The 21,646-nt window shown below is 36.5% G+C and overlaps 2 protein-coding genes across 2 annotated transcripts in view; both read left to right on the forward strand.

The window, feature by feature from the left end:
• The window catches only part of itga11a (integrin, alpha 11a), a 51,781-nt gene extending 44,474 nt beyond the window's left edge, over positions 1-7,307 (forward strand). Inside the window, exons 22-30 of the mRNA XM_083549879.1 lie at positions 1-22; positions 1,586-1,669; positions 1,789-1,879; positions 1,997-2,110; positions 2,922-3,005; positions 3,479-3,589; positions 3,900-3,995; positions 5,419-5,532; positions 5,942-7,307. The exon at positions 1-22 is cut by the window's left edge and continues 55 nt beyond it. Of these exons, the coding sequence (XP_083406005.1) occupies positions 1-22; positions 1,586-1,669; positions 1,789-1,879; positions 1,997-2,110; positions 2,922-3,005; positions 3,479-3,589; positions 3,900-3,995; positions 5,419-5,532; positions 5,942-6,019 (794 nt within the window). The 3' untranslated portion in view covers positions 6,020-7,307. The remainder of the gene's footprint in view (positions 23-1,585; positions 1,670-1,788; positions 1,880-1,996; positions 2,111-2,921; positions 3,006-3,478; positions 3,590-3,899; positions 3,996-5,418; positions 5,533-5,941) is intronic.
• A 4,735-nt stretch (positions 7,308-12,042) lies between these two features.
• Positions 12,043-17,241, forward strand: mns1 (meiosis-specific nuclear structural 1). The gene is made up of 10 exons (XM_083551196.1): positions 12,043-12,191; positions 14,375-14,596; positions 14,724-14,851; positions 14,940-15,042; positions 15,163-15,392; positions 15,577-15,793; positions 15,931-16,038; positions 16,192-16,449; positions 16,592-16,717; positions 16,805-17,241. Exons 2-10 carry the CDS (start codon positions 14,381-14,383, stop codon positions 16,916-16,918), a joined length of 1,500 nt encoding a protein of 499 aa, XP_083407322.1. The 5' UTR covers positions 12,043-12,191; positions 14,375-14,380; the 3' UTR covers positions 16,919-17,241.
• Positions 17,242-21,646: the final 4,405 nt, after the last annotated feature.

Here is a 21,646-nt window from a genome sequence, read left to right on the forward strand (position 1 = left end):
GGGTCATTCTGTCAGCTGAAAGGTAAAAAGTCCTCGGGTGTTTTTTTGTCTCGTGTAATGCTTGACTTTTTTTGTTTATTTAAAAGCATTTATAATTTGGTATTATTTAATATATGTAATTCTATGCCGTTTATGCCCAACATTGAATTAATAATTTGTACTGATCTACAAAGATCTCAAACTGTAAATGACTGACAAAAAATACTATTCTTTCCAAACATTTAATATATTTTTCCATAGTTGATGATGGCTTTCTCTATTATCTCCTGCTATTTCGTTAAAAGAAAATCTACTTTGGAAAGGATGAGGATATCCATTTCTGAAAATTACAGAGACTTAAGGAAATAGGTGGTTTGGCACTGCCAGATTTTGAATTATGTTACTGGCTCTTTCAGAATGCTAGCTAAATGGGTCTTGGGTTATTCTGACTCTTTGACCCCCCGGAAGCATATCGTTTTACTGGCCAGGAAACCAAAACCTCCTTCTGTTTTATTAAATGTGACATCATTATGAATCATGCTGTTCAAAACTTGCCCAAGACCCCCCAAAACAAGTCTAAGATTTTTGCATGCAATCAGTTCCACTAAAATGAGGCTATTTATAGTATTTTTGTTATCTAATACTTTGTGCATTTGTCATAGCTTTCTCCTTCAACTTCCTACATATTCAGTTGTGTCTATTTTGCATCACAGATCACAGAAGCACATTAAGCATTGCCCACTAACAAAGATTACTGGTGTACACCTACTGAGCACATGGGTTTCTACCCTACATTCTTAGATATAAAGGGGGTTTTACATGGATAGGTATTAGTTTTCTGACTTCTATTTCTAAAGGTTTAGTGACCTAATTTGACAGATGTGATCTAATGATTTTATATTTTCAAATTAGTTTTATGAAGATTATATTGATAATGGCTGTCAGAAGTATTCCAAGTATAATTTTATTAGAACTCTAGAAAGCCTTACTTTGTAATAGTATGTCTGGATAGTAGATTTGTTATTCTATTTTTCTCCATTTTCTAAGATTTTGAAAAATATGTTCACAATTTTCAAATGCATCACATTGTTAAGAATAATACTTATTGTATACACATTGTAAACAGTTACACAAAGCACTATTCTGCACCACTACATTACAGAGTTAATGTATTTGTATACAACATAGCTATCTATCTATCTATCTATCTATCTATCTATCTATCTATCTATCTATCTATCTATCTATCTATCTATCTATCTATCTATCTATCTATCTATGCGTCTGTCTGTCTGTCTGTCTGTCTGTCTGTCTGTCTGTCTGTCTGTCTGTCTGTCTGTCTGTCTGTCCATTCATCCATCCACCCATCTATCCATCCATCCATCCATCCATTCATGAATTTTCACATGTTTCACATGACTGTTCCCAAAATCTGTTTTTTCTGGCATCTTTCCCAGTCCTTTAACTGTGAACTAATATATCCAAACTGGTCAGCAATAAGATAAATGTGTATTCATTCTTTGAAGAAATTTGACAATAAGGAATATTAATGTTAACAAATAGAGTACAGTAACTGAAGCATGTCTTCTTCCTTGTCTTTGTACAGTGATGGAGAAGAAGTGGCTTTACAAGACAACATTAACGACATCTTCTACACGCTGAGATATGAGGCTGACTTGCTCTTCACAAGGTCAGTTAGAGTATGTGTATATTTATGAATATATATCAGTGTGATCATGTATTAATCTGAATTACAGCTTAAATCCCAAATAAAATTAAAATAACATTTTGTCTTGTTTGTCTTTATAGAGATTCCAATCCATCACACTGGGAGATGAAAGCCAACCTTGCTTTGGAGAAGGCAGAAAGCCTGCGTCCACCATTCAACTTTACTTTCCAAGTTAGCATAACTCACCTCCTCTTTTTCAGTTTACTACAGTCAAACTGAAATTAGGTCAAATGACTTTAAAAAACAAATATCATGTGAAAGTAATAGCATGTGTTTGATGGTGTTTAGATTCAGAACCTGGGCTATTTCCCAGTGAGAAATCTACAGCTCAACATTATGATCCCAGAAGTGACAAAAAATGGGAATCGCTTCCTCCAGATTCAAGACTTTCACGTGGATCAGGTGAGAAATATATAGCATTCTGAAAAATGAGCAGACCATAAGTCTTAAGGAATGCAAAAGGATCCAGAAATAAATTTAAATGTGAACTGAAGAAGGTGTAAAGTCACCACTGAGCCCTTCTAAGAATGTGTTTATTTTTTTACCAAATGCATGAAAGGTCAAAGTAATGGGTCATACGTGTGGATAGAACAGCAGTGCACAAGTTCTGAATGAGCTTTTTGAAATTTGACTTCAGGGTTTTAGAATTTTTATTTCAGAGTTGCTGAATTAACAATTTAGTTTTTCCTATTGTTGGGAAATCATTATTTCAAATTTCAGATTATGCCTCATACATCAGGGAGCCAAATTTTCCATTTTCTGAGTGGGAGAGATGACATTCTCACTTTCCCCTGTCTAGTACAGTAATACAGTAGTCAATTGTGGACAACTATGAACGCATGTACATGGGAGAGGGTAGATAGCATGTTCATCCAAGTGTGTCACACTGATCTGAGACATCTGAGCATTAGCAGTGGATGTAGTGATTGGCTCCACATGTTTAAACATGTGTCTTGTAAAAGTTGTGATGCAGAAGAGCTAGCTGTTAGATCGGAACTGTGGTGACCAAATTAGAAAAAAAGGTGAAAGGAGGACACCCAGCAACATAAAATGCAAAACAAAGATAAAGCTAATAAATGAATGATCTATCCACCACTGACCTATATTGTATATCACCAAATATTCCAACCATATTTATGCTCCTACTGATTTGATTTGAACTAAAATATCACAACTTTATTCTGTGGAGTGATGATCTGTGTTTTGCCTTCAGGTAGATGGGACTCACTGCATTCCCCCTCAACACATAGCACACAGTCGTGCATCACCAGAGGACCTGACCCGTGTCGCTCGCCTGGTAACGCTATTTCATCTTATTGCATCTTTTTGGCTGCAATCCTGTGACTAATATCACATAGTGTATCATAAACCACACCATCTTTTTTATGTTGCTGACTTTGGTGCTTTGTTTAATATTAGTTAAAAACCTTTTTTGTGATGTCAGAGCTATTTAATCACCATTTGTGGCAAGCAGACTGAACGTTTGGTCATCAAGCATGCCAAATTGCTTGCTTTATGTAAGACAGAACGTCTCCACTGCAGCAGCTTATGCTTTAAAATGTGGTCATCGAATTTTCATGAGTGCAACTGCAAATAGCCTTTAACCAGTGTTATTAAAAGGATTCATTGTGTTAACTAAGTCTTAATGGCCCTAGGATGGTTTTGTGATGAAGTGTGTCTCTTCATAACAGGGAAATTGTTTTTTGACCAACCACAATCTTGGGTATTTGCAAGTAAAGGTGTTTTGTCAACTTTTTTGGGTTTGTGTAGAATTATACCAACTCCCTGGCTGTGCCGATTCAGTGCAATGTGAATTTAAGCTCCTATAGAGAAGTCAACGTGAGAATCAGCGGATCTTTGCGTGTTGACTCTCTCCATGAAGTAAGTAGAACCTATAGTTCAGTTATATACGAGCCAGGTTTGTACACCTAGAAGCACTTTGAGGGGAAAAATAGCACTGTAGGACTTTTCAGCACTCAAACTTTTCTACAAACAAGAGAAACAAACATCATCATGTAGACATGCCTATAATTAAATTTCTGTACCTGATCTTTATTCTCTGTACATCATAATATACACTTTTGCATTCTGTGTGTGTGTGTGTGTGTGTGTGTGTGTGTGTGTGTGTGTGTGTGTGTGTGTGTGTGTGTGTGGACCATAAAAATAACTGTGTTTTTTTTTACATGTCCAGCTGAAGTTTAAAACGCTGGAGCTGGTGACGACAGCCTCGGTGGAGCTGAGCCAGGCCAGTCCCATGTTCCTTCAAGAAGAGAGGCCCATCAGACATGTGAGTCACATCCTCACGTCCACGTGGACAGGAAACTGCACAATACCCCACATACACTCGGGCCATGAGAATGCATAAACACACCAAAGTAGGACATGCTGGGGGGAAAAAATCTGAGAATGTATTTGGGATTTAGTAGCTTTTCTGCAAAATTAGGCTTTGGTGGAATAAATGCTGTCTCACTGAAATACTGTTCAGGTTTCATATTTTACTAAACTAATACGTAAGAGACCAGGCTTTGGTCAGCTGTATTGTCCTGTCTCTAAAAGAATGGAGTACACATTTTTTATGTAGCACATATATAGCATTGTAAATGTGAAATCTGGGCCAGAGGTTTTTAAAAACATTTCCATGAAGGTCCAATAAAATTTCTTGATTTGAAAGTTATAACTATGCAGCTAATCATGTCTGAAATCCTTTAATGATTAGTATATATTTGCACTGTTGCCAGTCACAGATTCTGAATAAATTAAACATGACGGTTTTCAACATAATGCACAAATACATGCTAATACTACTCACTGTTTTTAAATTCCCCAGTTTTATCCAATTTATGATAATAATGTCTATAGTGCTGTAGCTTGTCTCTGAAGTGATGCACATATTAAAATGCATGTATTGTATAAGCCATAACAATGAGGCTACAGAAAAGATTTGATTCATATTTAGAAAACTACAGTTTCTGGACAAGACATTTTCCCCAATACTACTCCTGTAGTACTCAAGTGCTTAGTTTGATTCATTGAAATTTTTTGCTGGGTCTGCAGTCCACCCAGTTGATGACTCCTGATCTACACACTAAACAGTGGTGACTAAATGTTTTTTGGTCAGCAAAACCATTGATTGTTGTGTTCTTCACTTATCACTCACAACTATTTATAAATCCAAAAAGTACCTAATTTGGGATATGAAAGCAAAGACCTGAGTGATCTTTTTACACAGTGTAATAACACTAATCAGTCTGGGGAGCAGATGTCCTTTTAACAGCTCAGATGGTAAAAGCTTTAGTGAACGCCAGTAACCTGGAGCCAAAGGACCGAAAGGACCAGCAGACCTCCTTGCAGTTCATATTCCTCACACTAAACTCTTCTGCCACCTATGGACACTTCAGCAGAATGCAGCACATGCAAAAATCAGCAAGTTAGGCTATTTTTGAAACAGGCTGAAAAAAAGTTTATTATTGACATTTCTAACATGATAAAGCCCTCTGTTATTTTTGAATCCTGAAAAATCTTATTACTACTATACTACTACACATAATTCAGTAATTACTGTGAATCCTATAGGAAAGAATGTAAAGTGTATTTTTGGGAGCCTGATCTGGATGTCTTTCAGATCAAGTGATTTCTCTAACTTGTCCAAAAATATGCAACAACTGAATAATTTATAATTGTATTTTTTCTAAATTGTATTTTTTCTAAAGATAATTCTGGAAGTAAGGAAGGAGGAAGATTATCGTGTTCCTATCTGGATTATAATCGGGAGTACATTAGGAGGACTTTTACTACTCTCCCTCCTCATTTTAGCTCTATGGAAGGTAATAACTTATGTTTTATGAAAAATTAATATTTTTATATCCACAAAGGTGGTTTATATATATATATATATATATATATATATATATATATATATATATATATATATATATATATATATATATATATATATATATATATATATATATATATATATATATATATATATATATTCTGTTTGTGTGGAAATACAGTATGACTTTTGTGGCCTGATGAAATACCTATTTTCTGTTCCCAACCCAGATATACTGTAACCCTATATATAAAATATAATATACAATTTTAATGCACTACACTACTGAAACAACTTACTAAAAGTAAATAAAAAAATTTTCACTTTGACTTGTATGGTGAAAGAGTTTGGACTGTGGGATGTGTCATGGTAAATCCCAGCTATTTCTGTTTCCCCAGCTGGGTTTTTTCCAGCGACAGAAACCCAGGGAGGAGGCAGAAAACGAGGCCAACGGGAAAGTAGCAGAGGAGCGATAACGCAAGCTGCCCACAGGGCTTAGCCTAGCCCCAACTCTCAGGGAGCATCCCACTACATCACAACATGTCTCTGCAAAAGAAGCAGAGAAAGAGAAAGAAAAAGCAGTAAAGAGAGGATATATAAAGAGCGGGAAGTACGTAAATAAAAAAAAAAAAAAGAATTATGAGACGAGCAAAGATAGACAGAAAGAAAATGAGGGATTTGCTCAGTGCACTGGACATTGTTGATCATTCATTAAAAAGAAACACTGCACCACCTTTCACCTGGCCTGCATTGCTTACTGAGCCCTTGCATCGCAGACAAGCGTCCATGCCTGTTCATCAGTCACTTCCAGTGGTTCAATTGCATTTACAGACTTCAAGAGAACAGCTTCTGGGAACATGAACTTTTACATGCAAACTGACTCATCACATCTGACATAATGCCAAAATAAACTTCTTCTTTTGCAAAGATATACAAGAGAAACCTCAAAGGGCTGTGGCAGTAATGTTTCCTGGTGCTTTTTCTTAAAAAAAAAAAAATCTTGTAAAACAACGAAGGTGGTGAATTGGAGAGCAGAAGTTCGCACAATGTAGTGATGTCGACAGATTTAAGATGTAATATTAGGCACTGGTGTAAACTAGCTCCTTGTTTTATTTTCAGTGGTTATAATTTATTGGTAGGAAAATGAACAGTGTTTTGGATTTTTTCCATTAATTGTGGTATTATGAAACAATATACTTTTTGCCTTAACAGGGATATGTTTGTCCTTCAAAAAATAGTTCTCTACTCTTTGAGAGGATGATTTCCTGATTTCCTTTTTAGACCAATCTTCGATGCACTTTTGATATTGATATAAAAAAATGCAAACTTGAATTTGTTATGAAGTTATGAATATCTTTTTTTTATATATATAACCTGTCAGAAATAGTGTAATATTGCTTTCATAAGGACTGTGGCATTACCATGTAGCTCTAGTTTGGCTTTTAGGACGAGCTGTAGTCTTTGTTTTCTGCTTTCACATCCAGCATCTCAACAAATAGCCTTTGAGAAAAGGTAGGCTTATTGATCAGTAGTTTTTCCATCCAGGCCCAGTTTCTTTATCTGTATTATGGATTGTGTAATTTAAATGTCCAGGTCATTGCAAAATTTGTTTAGGTATACTTACAACTGTCATTGTGTGTAGTGTCAAAACTGAAGCATGTATTATAAGTCAGAGAATTTTAAGTGTACTATCATTTGTATCTATATGACAAAATAAATAGGAAATAAGGAATAATAAGGAGTAATAAAAACAAATATCATTTTGTCAGAGTGTTTATGTCATCCCTGACTTTGGAATATCTGTTGGCATACAATGAACATCCTCCTATATTATTTAAAAATTTCGCAGACAAATCTTCTTAATATTTACTGCGTAAATGTCTCTATCTATTGTCTTTTTACACATAGAATAGATTATCAGTGCAATTTTTCACTTATTCTTTTCTGCCTTGACAAGCTACAGCCAGATTTCTTTCATTAACCTTGCAGTCAACATAGGTCAAGGTCCCCTACGACAGTGCTAAGGACTGGTACTGGGCTGTGGATCATTTGGTATTGGGCTGCTCAAAAAGAATATTAAAAAAAAATTTATTTAAATTTTATTTCCATTTTATTGACTTTCACGGTCTGCAGGGTCCATTTCCAAATATGCCAATTTACTGCATTTGTCTCAGTTTTTTTTAACTATGAATTAAACAATTAAGCTCCCATAAAAGGTTGGGGACCACTGCCATAGATTACCATGGAGTAATTAAGAACTACAAACAAACCATGCTGAGATCATCGCTAGAGGTGCTTTCATATATGCATATGTATTTATGTTGTGTTAAAAACATTCCTGGTGTGTTTTCTGTGTCTGTGCTATTCTTCAGGCAGGTGACAGAGCAATCACCTGGGTGCTCAATTCAGTTCCAAGAGAGCTCCAGAGCAGAATGAAACTGACTCAATGATAAATCACCAGCAGGAACTAAATAAAAACATGCCATTTGTTTTATTTTATCAAACTTTTTTCTCCATTTAAATGTTGTTGTTTTTTCGCAACATGGCTATGAACTCATGTTCACCATTAGACATTGTAAAAACTTAAACATACAAAATACTTTTTAAAAAATACATTCGTTAGCTTAATTACTTGTGTTTCTGTTGTGGTACCTTAAGCAGTATTGTAGTGAAACTAGTGGGCTTTTTTAATTATTAAATAATTACAATTTAGCAATTGAAATTTTCCAGCCCTTAAAAGGCTGACTCCCTAATGTTGAATGCTCTAATTACTATGAAGCTGAATGAGATGTACACAGTTAAATTAACTAACCCCCAAAAAGCATATATAATGAAATGGTATGCTTTTTTTTTAGCATATTATGAGAGTTATGTTGTACACACCATTTCAATTTAATTAAATATCAAGGTTCTAGGTAAGAAACTCTTTTGCACATGGTTTATTTCAGTTTGTGCTACATTAAGTTTTTTTATAATAATGGTTCTGATACAGTACGGTTCATCATATGTGGTTGTATTTAATTGGAATAAATGTATCTGGTGATATTGTGATTTGTGGTGAGAGTAGAGAGCAGGTTGAGAAGAGCCTGGAGAGGTGGAGATATGCGCTGGAGAGAAGGGGAATGAAAGGCAGTAGGAGTAAGACAGAGTACATGTGTGTGAATGAGAGGAAGGGCAGTGGAGTGGTGCGGTTGCAGGGAGAAGAGGTGGAGAAGGTGGAGGAGTTCAGGTACCTGGGGTCAACAGTGCAAAGTAATGGAGAGTGTGTTAGAGAAGGGAAGAAAAGAGTGCAGGCAGGGTGGAGTGGGTGGAGAAGAGTGACAGGAGTGATTTGTGATAGAAGAGTATCTGCAAGAATGAAATGGAAAGTTTATAGGACTGTGGTGAGACCTGCGATGTTGTATGGTTTAGAGACAGTGGCATTGAGTAAAAGACAGGAGGTGGAGCTGGAGATAGCAGAGCTGAAGTTGTTAAGGTTTTCGTTGGGAGTGACGAGGATGGACAAGATTAGAAATGAGTTTATTAGAGGGACAGCCCATGTAGGATGTTATGGTAAAAAGGTGAGGGAGGCGAGATTGAGATGGTTTGGACATGTAAAAATCAAATCAAATCAAATTTTATTCATCACATACACATACATACAGGGTACGACATGTAGTGAAATGCTTTATACGATGGTCCGGCATGAGGGAATAGGAATGGGGAAAAGAAAAGGAGGCAGATAAATAAGTATAAGGTATAAGAAAAACTATATAAAATAAAATAAAAATAAAAAAAATAAAATAAAAGAATATAAGGTATAAAGATATATAAAAAGATAATGTATGAAACAAATATACATATAAACAGTAAACAATGTGTAGTAAAAAAATTTTAACAATAGGCAATTTGTGGTGGGTTGTCCATAAAGTGTCCGTGTGCGGTATGGTGTGGTGTAAAGGTCCGTAAAGTGTCCATGTGCAATATGGTGTGGTATGAATAAAATAAAAAAAGCGCAGTGTGCTGTGCAAGTCCAGAGTTTAAAGTGTCGTGGTGCGAATGGTGAGATATGTTTAAAGTGACGTGGTGCGAAGGTGAAATATGTACAGAGAAGTGTGATGATGGAGAGAGTGGGCCAGTTCTAGATCCTGGGTGTTTCCTGGTTTAAACACCGAATGGCCTGCGGGAAGAAGCTCCTCCTCATTCTCTCTGTGTTCGCTTTCAGGGAGCGGAAGCGTTTTCCTGAACGCAACAGAGAAAAGAGTCCATTGTTGGGATGGCTGAGGTCCTTCATAATCTTCCTAGCACTTGTCCAGCACCGCGTGCTATAGATGTCCTGCAGGTTAGGGAGCTCAGTGTGGATGGTACGTTCAGCTGAACGCACCACCCTCTGGAGGGCTCGTCTGTCCTGCATGGTGCTGTTCCCGAACCAGGAAGTGATGCTACCCGTCAGAACGCTCTCAATGGTGCACATGTAGAAGGTCTTAAGCACCTGAGAGGGTAGTTTAAAGTCCCTTAAGCGTCTCTGATGGTACAGACGCTGCCGGGCCTTCTTCACCAGGGTGTTGGTGTGACAGGACCAAGACAGATCCTGTGTGATGTTAACACCAAGGTACCGGAAACTGTCCACTCTCTCCACTGGGGTCCCGCTGATGTTTATAGGTTGGTATGACCGCTCCCGCTTTGTGCTGAAGTCCACGATCAACTCCTTAGTCTTGCTAACGTTCAGGAGAAGGTTGTTCTCCTGGCACCATCTCTCCAGGTTTTTAACCTCCTGTAGGTAGGCCGTCTCGTCGTTGTTGGAGATCAGACCCACCACAACAGTGTCGTCAGCAAACTTGATGATGGTGGTGGAGTTGGATGTGGCCACACAGTCATGTGTGTACATTGAGTAAAGCAGGGGGCTCAGAACACAACCCTGTGCAGAGGAGGGACATGAATTATATTAGTAGAAGAATGCTGAGGATGGAGCCACCAGGTAGGAGGAAAAGAGGAAGGCCAAGGAGGAGGTTCATGGATGTGGTGAGGGAAGACATGCAGGTAGTTGGTGTGAAAGAGGCAGATGTAGAGGACAGGGTGGTATGGAGACGGATGATCCGCTGTGGCGACCCCTAATGGGAGCAGCCGAAAGAAGAAGAAGAAGTTGTAGAGAGAAGAAAATACTACTTATTTAGCTGGATTTTATTAATGAGCACTTGACATGACCTGGGATTGATCGGTTCTTCAAAGTTCATCCTGGAGTTGCTGTTAACAACAGGTCCGTAAGCTGGAACCTGTTCAGGAGCACGCATAGTTCAAAGTGGGGGTCTCTTGCAGCCACATTCTCTCCTCTCTGATGCAAGCAAAATGTTGCAGAAGAAGCAAGAATAAAACCTGATCCTTCAGCTCAGCATGATAGTTTACTTTTGAATAGATGGTTTTGTTTTGTTGTTTTTTTGTTTTGTTTTTACGAGGGAATCAATTACCTGATCAATTTGTTCAACCCTCATACTAAAAGTTCGACTTTATCAAGCACCTTATAAGTAGTACAAAAAAAACATAGCATTTTGTAGAATGTTCTTAAATGTATTTCTAAGAACATTTGATTATGGGACCTGATTCTGTGAATATATATATTTTTTGCTGGCTTGAGTTATTGTACTTTTTGGACATTTACATTAAACATTTGAACTTTCCTACATTTCTGGTTTTGTCTCTGCATTTGGGTTCACACAATCCTGTAGCAGACTGCTTGTGTTCCTGCCTCTCATGCAGTCAACCCTGGTTTGAGCCCCACCAAATACTGGGTACTCTTATTAGCAATTGTAGCATTAAGAAGCCAGTAACTGCATGCTTATTAGCCGTTGTACCATTGACAAGCAAAAATAAACTATGCACGCACAATTTTATACTGCGCATGTGTGAAATTGCTGCAACGTCCTGTTTTCGCCAACGTTTTTACGTCAGTCCAACGATATGGGTTATTTTACGTTTTATGAGTGAATTAATATATTAGTAAATAACTACTTTTTTAATGCAGACGTTTGGTAAAGTATGCTGAAATAAGTAGAACTTTATTTTTAAATGTAAAACATTTGATATGTAAACTTTCATTTAATATCTACATTAAAATAAATGTGACAATTTAAGCCACATCCACTGTATTATTCCCAGCCAAACGCTATGTATGCTCATTAGTCATTGCAGCATTGACTAGGCAAAAAGTGTGCATGTTCATTAGCTATTGTACCATTAACCAGCCACATGGGTCTAGAATAGACATCTCCCAGCAACAACGTACAATTATTTCAACAACTCAATCCTGCAAGACAGATCACTTCACTGACCAGGAGTGTTCCACATGGTCTTTCTTTGTCCTGCGTGTGTTATTTGTATGATAAAATTGAGCCCCTGGTTACAACTCATCTTATAAAGAAACTTTGGAGGTAAAAGAATTGTAAACATGACTCCATTAATCCAGACAAATGAAAACCCTGCACATCTTTTCTCACTGGCCAATCACCGCCGTGTTTGCTGGCATGTACGGATTTGGTTTCTGTGGCAACGGCTTACAAACAGTAGCGTGAACGGCGCTAGATTTCCGGCAGGTGTGTTAGTAAATCCAGCGAACCGTTTTAGCTGGACACGCGACAGTACAATTCTGAGCTGCAAAATCTTCGAACTAACACGGTAAATAATATCGGATGTTGCTGATAAAGTTTTTTTCTCGTTTTAAGTGGAGTATTATTTTGTACTTGTCCCATTGAACGAATATGGTAGCGGGTTGGCTTACTTGCAGCTAGGTAGCTAACGCAAACAGTAGCTTTTTTCTTAGCGTTCATTCAGAAATGTTGACTAATCTATTACCCATACGATTACTATGGTCAAATGTGCAAAACGATAGATAGATAGATAGATAGATAGATAGATAGATAGATAGATAGATAGATAGATAGATAGATAGATAGATAGATAGATAGATAGATAGATAGATAACTAACTAACTAACTAACTAACTAACTAACTAACTAACTAACTAACTAACTTCCATGGTTACAGGTGTATCAAATCACCGAGGTAGCCAACTTTCTGCAGAGTTCATAACTACAGACCCTCAAACTTCATGTGGCCTTCAGGGTTAGCTCAAGAACAGTGTGTAGAGAGTTTCATGGAATGGGTTTCCATGGTCAAACTTACTTTATCAAGTGCAATTCAAAGCATTGGATGCAGTGGTTTAAAGCACGTTGCCACTGGACTGTGGAGACGTGTTCTCTGGAGACGTGTTCTCAGAGAGTCTTCACTGTCTTGCAATCCGATGCATGAGTCTGGGTTTGGCGGATGCCAGGAGAACGGTACTTGTCTGACTTATGCTAAGTGTAAAGTTTGGAGGGGGGATTATGATGTGGGGTTGTTTTTCAGCAGTTGGGCTCAGCCCCTTAGTTCCATCGAAAGGAACTCAATGCTTCAGCGTAGCAAGACATTTTGGACAGTTTCATGCTCCCAACTTTGTGAGAAAAGTTTAGGACGGCTCAGTCCTGTTCCAACATGACAAAGCAAGGTCTATAAAGACATGGATGAGTAAGTTTGGTTGGAAGAACTTGACTGGCCTCTACAAAGTCCTGACCTCAACCCAATAGAACACCTTTGGGATGAATTAGAGCAGAGACTGGGATCCAGACCTTCTCGTCCAACATCAGTGTCTGATCTCACAAATGCTCTCCGAGAAAAATGTTCAAAAATTCCCATTAACGCACTCCTAAACCTTGTGAAAATCCTTCCGAGAAAAGTTGAAGCTGTTATAGCTGCAAAGGGCCAAAATTATATTAAACCCTATGTATTAAGAATCGGATGTTACTCAAATTCATTTGCTTTTGAGGGCAGACAAACTAAATTTTCTGGCAGTTTTGTTTGTAGCATATATACACACACACACACACACACACGTGCATGTATATATATATACACAAACACTCTTCAACTGCAAATGAACTTTAATAACATACGACGTGTGTGTGTGTGTGTAGATAGATAGATAGATAGATAGATAGATAGATAGATAGATAGATAGATAGATAGATAGATAGATAGATAGATAGATAGATATTTCGAGATGTGGACTTTTGGGAACTTAAAGCTGGAGACCCGCTCTACTTCAGTTACATTGATGTATACAGGAAAATGTCTATTCTCTGTCTCTGACTAAATTTTAACATTTTTCATTTTTATTTTCCTAATCAGTGTCTTCCCATCAAAATTAAGTCATTGATAATTTTTTTTTCATAAATTCAGTATATGTTTTAACCAAACACAGAATGTATAGTATAAAAGAACTCATTTCTCAACAGAATTACTTTATCTTATATTTTACAGTAGGAATGGATTGCATATAATCTGGTTTCAGATATTTTTGAAGTCCTTAACTTCTAGACCACAAGAAAGAAGACAAGTAGTGAGATTAAAGCCTTATGCTATAGGATCTACAGTCTAGGAACACTGGGTGAAATATCTGTGGACTTTGCAGTCTGGAAATTCCCTGCTTATTAAAACTTATAAACAAATATTATTATAGAGTACAATATCAAAAGTTGTATATACATGTTTTCCATTTGAACCAAAGTACAATCTATGAAATTCAGGGAAATGTACCATTGCTGTTCATGATGGAAAACTTGTATAACTAGGAAAATGCACAATCAATGTACAATACATTTTATTTATCCTTTTGATCATTAAAAAGAAATCTATAAAAAGCTACAGCTTTTCTACTTAAGCCATTGTGTGCACTTATTGTTTTTCTGAAATCTGAACATTGCATCGTCATATTTTTTATTTTTATTTTTTTTATTTGCTTTGATTTATTTTTTGATTTCCAGGCAGCCATGAACCACCGACAGAAGATATCAAGATTGCATGAGCGAGCGCATGCAGAATTCAGGCGACAGGAGGAGAAACGTGAGGATCTCAACAAGCATGTGGCCACAGAGAGGCAGATTCTGTCCAATCTTAAGAATGAAGAGAAAATTGAGATGAGAAGGTACATGCGCCATATGCTAGACGAGGAGTACGAGAGACAAATGGAGGAAGCTTACATAAAGGTTTGGAGTCACCTTTATTTTGGAGGCTTATACATTTCACAGTGTATTAGTGATCAGCATATACTGTTCTATTTTTGTTAGTTTTTTTTCTTCTGAATTTTGGATTTATTCTACTTTGTTTTCATAGGCAGAGCAGGAAAAAGTGTACAGAGAGAATCTATTGAAGCAGGAGGAGAAAATGGCGAAAGAACTGGCTCGCATAAACTATGAGAAACTTCGCGATGAAAAAACGAGGCAGTACATCAAAGAAAACAGGTGTACAGTGGTCAATAACCACAGCATAAATTGTTACATCGTTTTGTGTATATTGTGTATCAGTTACTTACTTTCTGTTGATATGTAGTATGGAGATTCGGGAGTTAGAGGCAAAGCTGAAGTCTGCTTATATGAACAGAGAAAGAGCAGCACAGATTGCTGAGAAGAAGGCCATGAGATATGAAGCCCTAGTAAGTGTGAACTTTCATCAGCTTTCATCAACTACATCAGCAGTCTTTCCACAAAAAAAAAGTGTGTGAACCAGCAGACATGACCATTTTCTGGCTTTTATTTATTTATTTTTTTAACAGAAGGAGAAAGCTGATATTATGCACCAGATAAAGAGTGAGCAGGAGCAAGCAGCCATAAAGCAGGAGGAGCAGGAACTGAGGCGTTACGAGGAACTGGTTCGTTATCAGCAGGAACTGGAGAAGCAGCTGGAGGAGAAGGAGCGGAAGAGACAAGAGTCGTATGAAGAGTTCCTCAAGGAGAAACTCATGGTGGATGAGATTGTGCGGAAGATATACGAGGAGGATCGCATGTGAGATGATGTTTTTTTGTTTCTTTTGCTTTAGGTTTAATTAAATACTATAATATTTTGATCGACTGATTAATATTTTGGAAAATTCTTCACCGGCTGGATAATTGAAATTTCAACCATTTTTGTTGTGTATTTTGGACTTATTTGGCTTAGCTTTGAAAAAGGGAGCATTTTTGTTTTCCAGGAAACGTGAGCTCCAGCTCGAAATGGTCACGGCCACAAAGCGATACATCCAGGAGTTCAAACAGCAGCAGGCCGAGTGGAGGCGAATGGAAAGAGAGAAAATGGAGGAGGAGAACAGGCGCATTTTGGAGTACACCAAATACCAGGAGAGAAGAGAACAGGACAGGCTGGCTAATGTTAGACAGAGAGACACAGCGAAGGAGGAGCTTCACAAGTTGGTAGGTGACCCTTCTAATAAAAGATTAATGTTCCAATCTTAGGATATTACAGACCACAACATTTTAACTTTCATGCTTATCAGTAAACACACAGTGCTTTAGGATTATTGATGAAGAAATCTTTGTTTTCTCTTTAGCTGACTGAGAAGATTGAAAAAGAACAGAGGGAGCAGGAAGAGATGGAGCATATCCGTGAGGAGCTTTATCTTGAGGAGCAAGCAGAAGCTGCTAGACAAAAAGAAATTGTAAGAATCTGTATTTGAACTGTTAATGTATTACTATTAATACTTAATGTATTTGAGGTGAATGTTAAGTAGACCTCCTAAAGAGCAAACCCTTCACTAAAGCCACTATTCCTCTTAATCTTCTCTTTATTGTACCTTTTTATTTTACCATAGGAGGAGATGGAGCGAAGAATCCGCCAGAGACTGGAGCTGCAGCAGTCATGCCAGGAACAGCTGGCCTTCAAACAGCTGCGACTTCAGACTGAGAAGGCTAACGAGGAAGCTTTCAGGCTCCAGATGCTGGCCAAGTTCGCTGAAGACGACCGCATTGAGCAGATGAACGCTCAGAAGCGGCGTTTGAAGCAGCAGGAGCACAAACGTGCTGTGCAGAAGCTAATCGAGGAGAGGAGACAGAAGTACCTGGCTGATAAGGTGAAACTTAAGGCACAAGATTTAATTGCTTGTGTGATGTGCTACATGGTTATTGGTATATTTGAGATATATTTAGGAAGGTGGAATGTTTTGGATTTTGCAAGTTTACAAGTGTGTTTACAAGTGATGAATCTGTGTATAGGAGCGGGAGGCGGAGGAGCGAGCAATCGAACAGGAGAGAGAAGCTCAGCGTCGAAAGATCATTGAGGAGGAGAGACTGAAGCTCCTCAAGCTCCATGCTACAGAGCTGTTGGGCTACCTACCCAAAGTAAAGAGACTATGCCATCTCTTTTTATTATACATTTTTAAGTTTCTGCTGCGGTGATAAATGATTTTGTTGTTTTTTCGTTTTCAGGGAATTTTTAGGGAGGACGATTTGGAGCATTTCGACGAAGACTTCAAGAAAAGTTTCCGGAAACATCGGGCTGGCATCTCTTCTGACGAGAGCAGTGAAGAGGATGAGCAATAACTCGCATCCATGTGTGACCAGTAGATGGCATAAATTCAGTACATATTAAAGAGACAAATTATAATAGAGTATTAAGGAAATTGTATCAAATTAGGTGCTGCTATTTTTTTTTTTGTGCTTTTTAACTTGCCAATAAAAGTATGCGGTCTAATTTCCTATTCAAGCATTCATAAGATTTATAAATAGATTCACAGCATGTTAATACAACAAGCAATCGAATTGTTTAGGGCTTTTCATTGATTTGAAATTTTTTTTCAATTTTTCAGTAACTAAAATTATATAAATGCAACAATGCATTATTAAATGTGATGTGGAAAAGTGAATTTGTTTCTTTGCATGTCCCAGCTTGCTAGGAAACTGGGTTCAGAGCAGGATCAGCCATGATACAGTGCCTATGGAGGACAAAGGGGTCATGTTCTCTAAAGAATCTCACAGAAAACTTTCAGACAATTACAATACGCTCTTTCTATACATTTTATATTTACATCACCTTTTAAGAATCACAAATCTCTAAGCTTTTGACTTACTATGAATAATTCCAAAAATGGCATTAAGAAATTAAAGTTAAGGCAAGATTTGGAATATCAAGAAAACTTTGTGATAGAACTACCCATATGGTGCACCATTGCTAATTTGCACAACTATAATCTGCATGGATGAGGCATCAGAATTACAAATCACAAGCACACACAAACCCACAGATGTGAGTCAACCTACTACCAAAGCATAGAAGGAGGGTTTCTCTTTAATTCATTCATTTTATTAATGTATATTTTTTTTATATTGATTTAATATGATCTGGGAAATTACTGCTAAATCCAGTTCACAGCTGACTAACAACAGACAGTGAACTTCATCATAGAAAATAAGCAACCATGCAGTCAAGTTCAAGTACAAGATCACAAGTAACACAACTCTGTTATTCACACTGCAAAGCGTAGAAAGTCAAAAATTAGGTATGTGATTAATCTTTTTACTAACTTTTGTCATTCGGTAACTGGAATGAATCATGCTGGTAAAGAGTTTGGTTTTCATGCTGACTTCAAAGCTGAGTTTCACACAGTGAAAGCCCAGATAGTAGCATTGTGCAAATTAAGAAGTGCAGTTAAATATGTACATATATACATATACAACAAATAAATATAAAGGCTATGGGCCGTGCAAATGTGCAGAAGTTCTGTTGAGCAAGTAAAAGTAGAAATATATTCATGTATTCAAGAATAATAATGAATATATATGATTATTGAATATAAATGAATTGTTCTGTCTGTTCACTGGCCAGGAGCACTCTGATAGTAATATCAACACAATACAAACCTGTGATTTGCAGATTTCATCATGGATCTGCCTGATCTAATTTCACAGCATTGTGGATTAAAAATCCATAGAATCTAAATTGGTTGACTTCTTAAAACCATTATTTGTAGCAATCAGAACTCATAAGTTAGCTATATCCAGAGGAATGCCCAGTAACCTTTTTCCAAAAATGAACACAGTTCTGCTGCTTGACTGACTCGGTGTAGGAGCAGGTTCATGATCATCACAGAATCGAATCAGATTTGATGGTTCGTGCACAGCGTTTGAGCCATGAGCATCCTGTCAGCTGTCAGTCATACCGAGCTTCACAGAGCAGATTTAAATTCTGTTAGGATATGCCAGGTTTATCTGTAAATATTCTTGCTTCTGTATCATGTAAGTATGCAGGGATGTTCATATGGATAAATTATCTAAAAAATATAACGAAAGCTGGGGTTTTTTGTGGAAAATAAATGATTGCAGGTTAATTATAATGGTGTGTTTCAGTGAGGCCGGTTCATGGCATTCATGCATAGCAGTATAGAAATGACAGATGACGTATGAGTGTATAAGCACAGGCATACAGCATACCGGCACATAAATTCACACACCTGAAGGCTGTTTAGTAGGGCAGAAGTTGTATAAAGATTTGAGAAGATATGATTTTGAGTGTAATTTATGTTTCCCCCAAAAAATTTAATAATAATGTGGTTTCCAAAGGTCAAAAGAAAAAGAAAATAATGTAAACGTTTATTAGTCCTTACCATGCCAAAGACTGACTCAGATGTGATTCAGCCCTACTCACTGAATTAGTGTTTCCTCTACAGTTCCAAGACATTTTATGAAGTTGCTAAGGGAACTGTTTGACACAGTGGGTACTGGTAAATGACTGAATGCTTTGAACAATGGAACAAATCAAGTCTCTCAAGCAAAGCCCATTAAACACACAGACTTAATTCAATCTGACATTGTTTTCCATTGCTGAGGTTCTTTGTCTTACCTGAGAAGACAGATGACAGTGATGCGTGTAGGAATGACCAGGGGTTACACTAAGGCATGACCCTTCTAAGATATAACATAAAAGTTAGTGACTTACTGGACCACTCTACTGCAGTGTACATCTGTTAGTCTGAGTTTTGTCTAACATTACTACATTGAAGTAATGGTTCTGACAACGGAACAAAATTACTTTAGGAAGCAGTACATTATACTGAAATCTTATTAGCTTTACATAGCGAAAAAGATAGCCTCCACAGTCAGAGAAATGATTAAATTATACATATGTTTAACATGAAACAAATCATTACAAATCATGTAACAAAGTTGTATTATGTATGTATTTGTATGGGTGTATCATGCTTAAAATATCTAAATATATATCCAATACTTGTTTGGTATTAATGGTTATGGTTATATGAAATATTTTTTATTACAATATACAAATATACAATAAATAATTGTAATTATGGTGTATATGTATAATATCATTTAATAATATAAAATAATGTGTGTGTATATATTTAGAATAGAATAGATTTACAGCTGAATGGATTTAGAAAAAATAAATAGGGGGATATATATTTATCATCATAAGTAACAAATGGTCAAATTTTGTTTACTTTATATTTCAATATATTGCAAAAAAATTCTAAAGCTGGCATTTGCATTTCTGACTGATATCAGTAATATATGTATGACTATGTTTTCCTTGAGTCACCAGTTTTATAACTCTATTTATTATAGTGCCTATTGGAGACTTGTTTTCACACTGAGCATTGGGCAGGACACATTATATGCTAAATGTGAGATATGTGTACCTGATTTTTATAATGTGTGATTTCAAGGACATTTTTATTTTAGAACCAAATATAAACATTAGAGCTGATGTATCTGAATGAAGGTATTTGTTTTGAAAATGACTATGATACATGTAGTAAGTGTACATTGTATTCTTTGTAGCATATATAGGTCTATAATATTACATCATATTGCTCTGCAATACATTAAATTATTAACATTATAAAATCAGGGGATTTTTTGTCGTATTCTGAGCAAAACATTCTAATTTGGCTGTTTTTTCCCCTAATAATTTAGGTACAAAGATGTTTGATTTCCAGCCCTGTAGGTGTTTCACATCAATGAAGCAGAGACATTAAAGCATTAGGAAGGAGTGGTAGTGTGGGAATGTTGGAATAAAATATAAGCCACAGGTTGGCTTTGGGTTTACAACAGCGACTCATTATAGCACAGTTTTGGCTTGACTTTTGCAGAGGTGAGCTCATAAAATGCCATTGCTCACAACTACCAGTTTATTATTATTAATACATTAACACATACTTTAATTACTTTCCATCGCCCACTGGAACAACTTAGCTGAGCAGCACTCAATCTGAAATTACACCTAGCAAGGTTTGATCAGGGATTTCCTGTAAAGAGTGACAAGCATGTTCCTGTCCTTCACCAAAATCTCATTACAGCTTCTGGTCCTGTTTGATGATTTGCTTTTTTGCTATCAGTCTGTCAGCAGGTATTCTGTCTGGCAAGGTCACTGGTGAAGTTTACTGATTCATACCACGCCATGGAAAAACAGAGGGCAGACAATGATTGAAATGAAATAAATGTACAAGCTAACAAATGCCAAGGTCTGTCAATGTCAAAGTAGTGTCATATTCTTTTCCATGTTATTTCACTGAATGAATGTTTGATGTTTTATTTACTCCAGTGTGTTTAAACAATGTTACAATGAGCTGATGAAAATGATGATGAATATGATGATGATGATCATAACCAGGATTTCTTGATGCATTAAACATTGTTTAAAGTCCTTCCACCCAGAACACTTGTGGTATATTATTGATATGCAATCCTGCTATACCCTGTTCATTATGTATCATCTCTGGACAATTATATATATATATATATATATATATATATATATATATATATATATATATATATATATATATATATATATATATATATATATATATATATATATTGAGCGACAGCATATATATTGAGCGACTCCTGTAACGGGGCTAAGTTGGCTTTATAGTTGATCAGAAATGCATTACAGAACATTTAATTTAGTGTATCATGTATCCTGAGATTTTTTGAAACACAGCCTGTCTTTGAATGAAGATGTTTTGAACAGTCAAGTACACAGTATGCAATTTGAGACATCATCTTTTTTTTTTTTTTCTACTTGATTCAATACGATAATGAGATTTAATATTCTTTTCCTTGTATATATATATATATATATATATATATATATATATATATATATATATATATATATATATATATATATATATATATATATGATATTGACTGCATTTAGATGCTTAACTGCATTTGGTTGCACTATGCAATGACGATAAGGTTGTATCTAACTATTAATGCCATGACTAGGTGTGCAACAGAAAGTTT

Source organism: Silurus aristotelis, assembly GCF_946808225.1.
Source record: "Silurus aristotelis genome assembly, chromosome: 9".
Classification (NCBI taxonomy): domain Eukaryota; kingdom Metazoa; phylum Chordata; class Actinopteri; order Siluriformes; family Siluridae; genus Silurus; species Silurus aristotelis.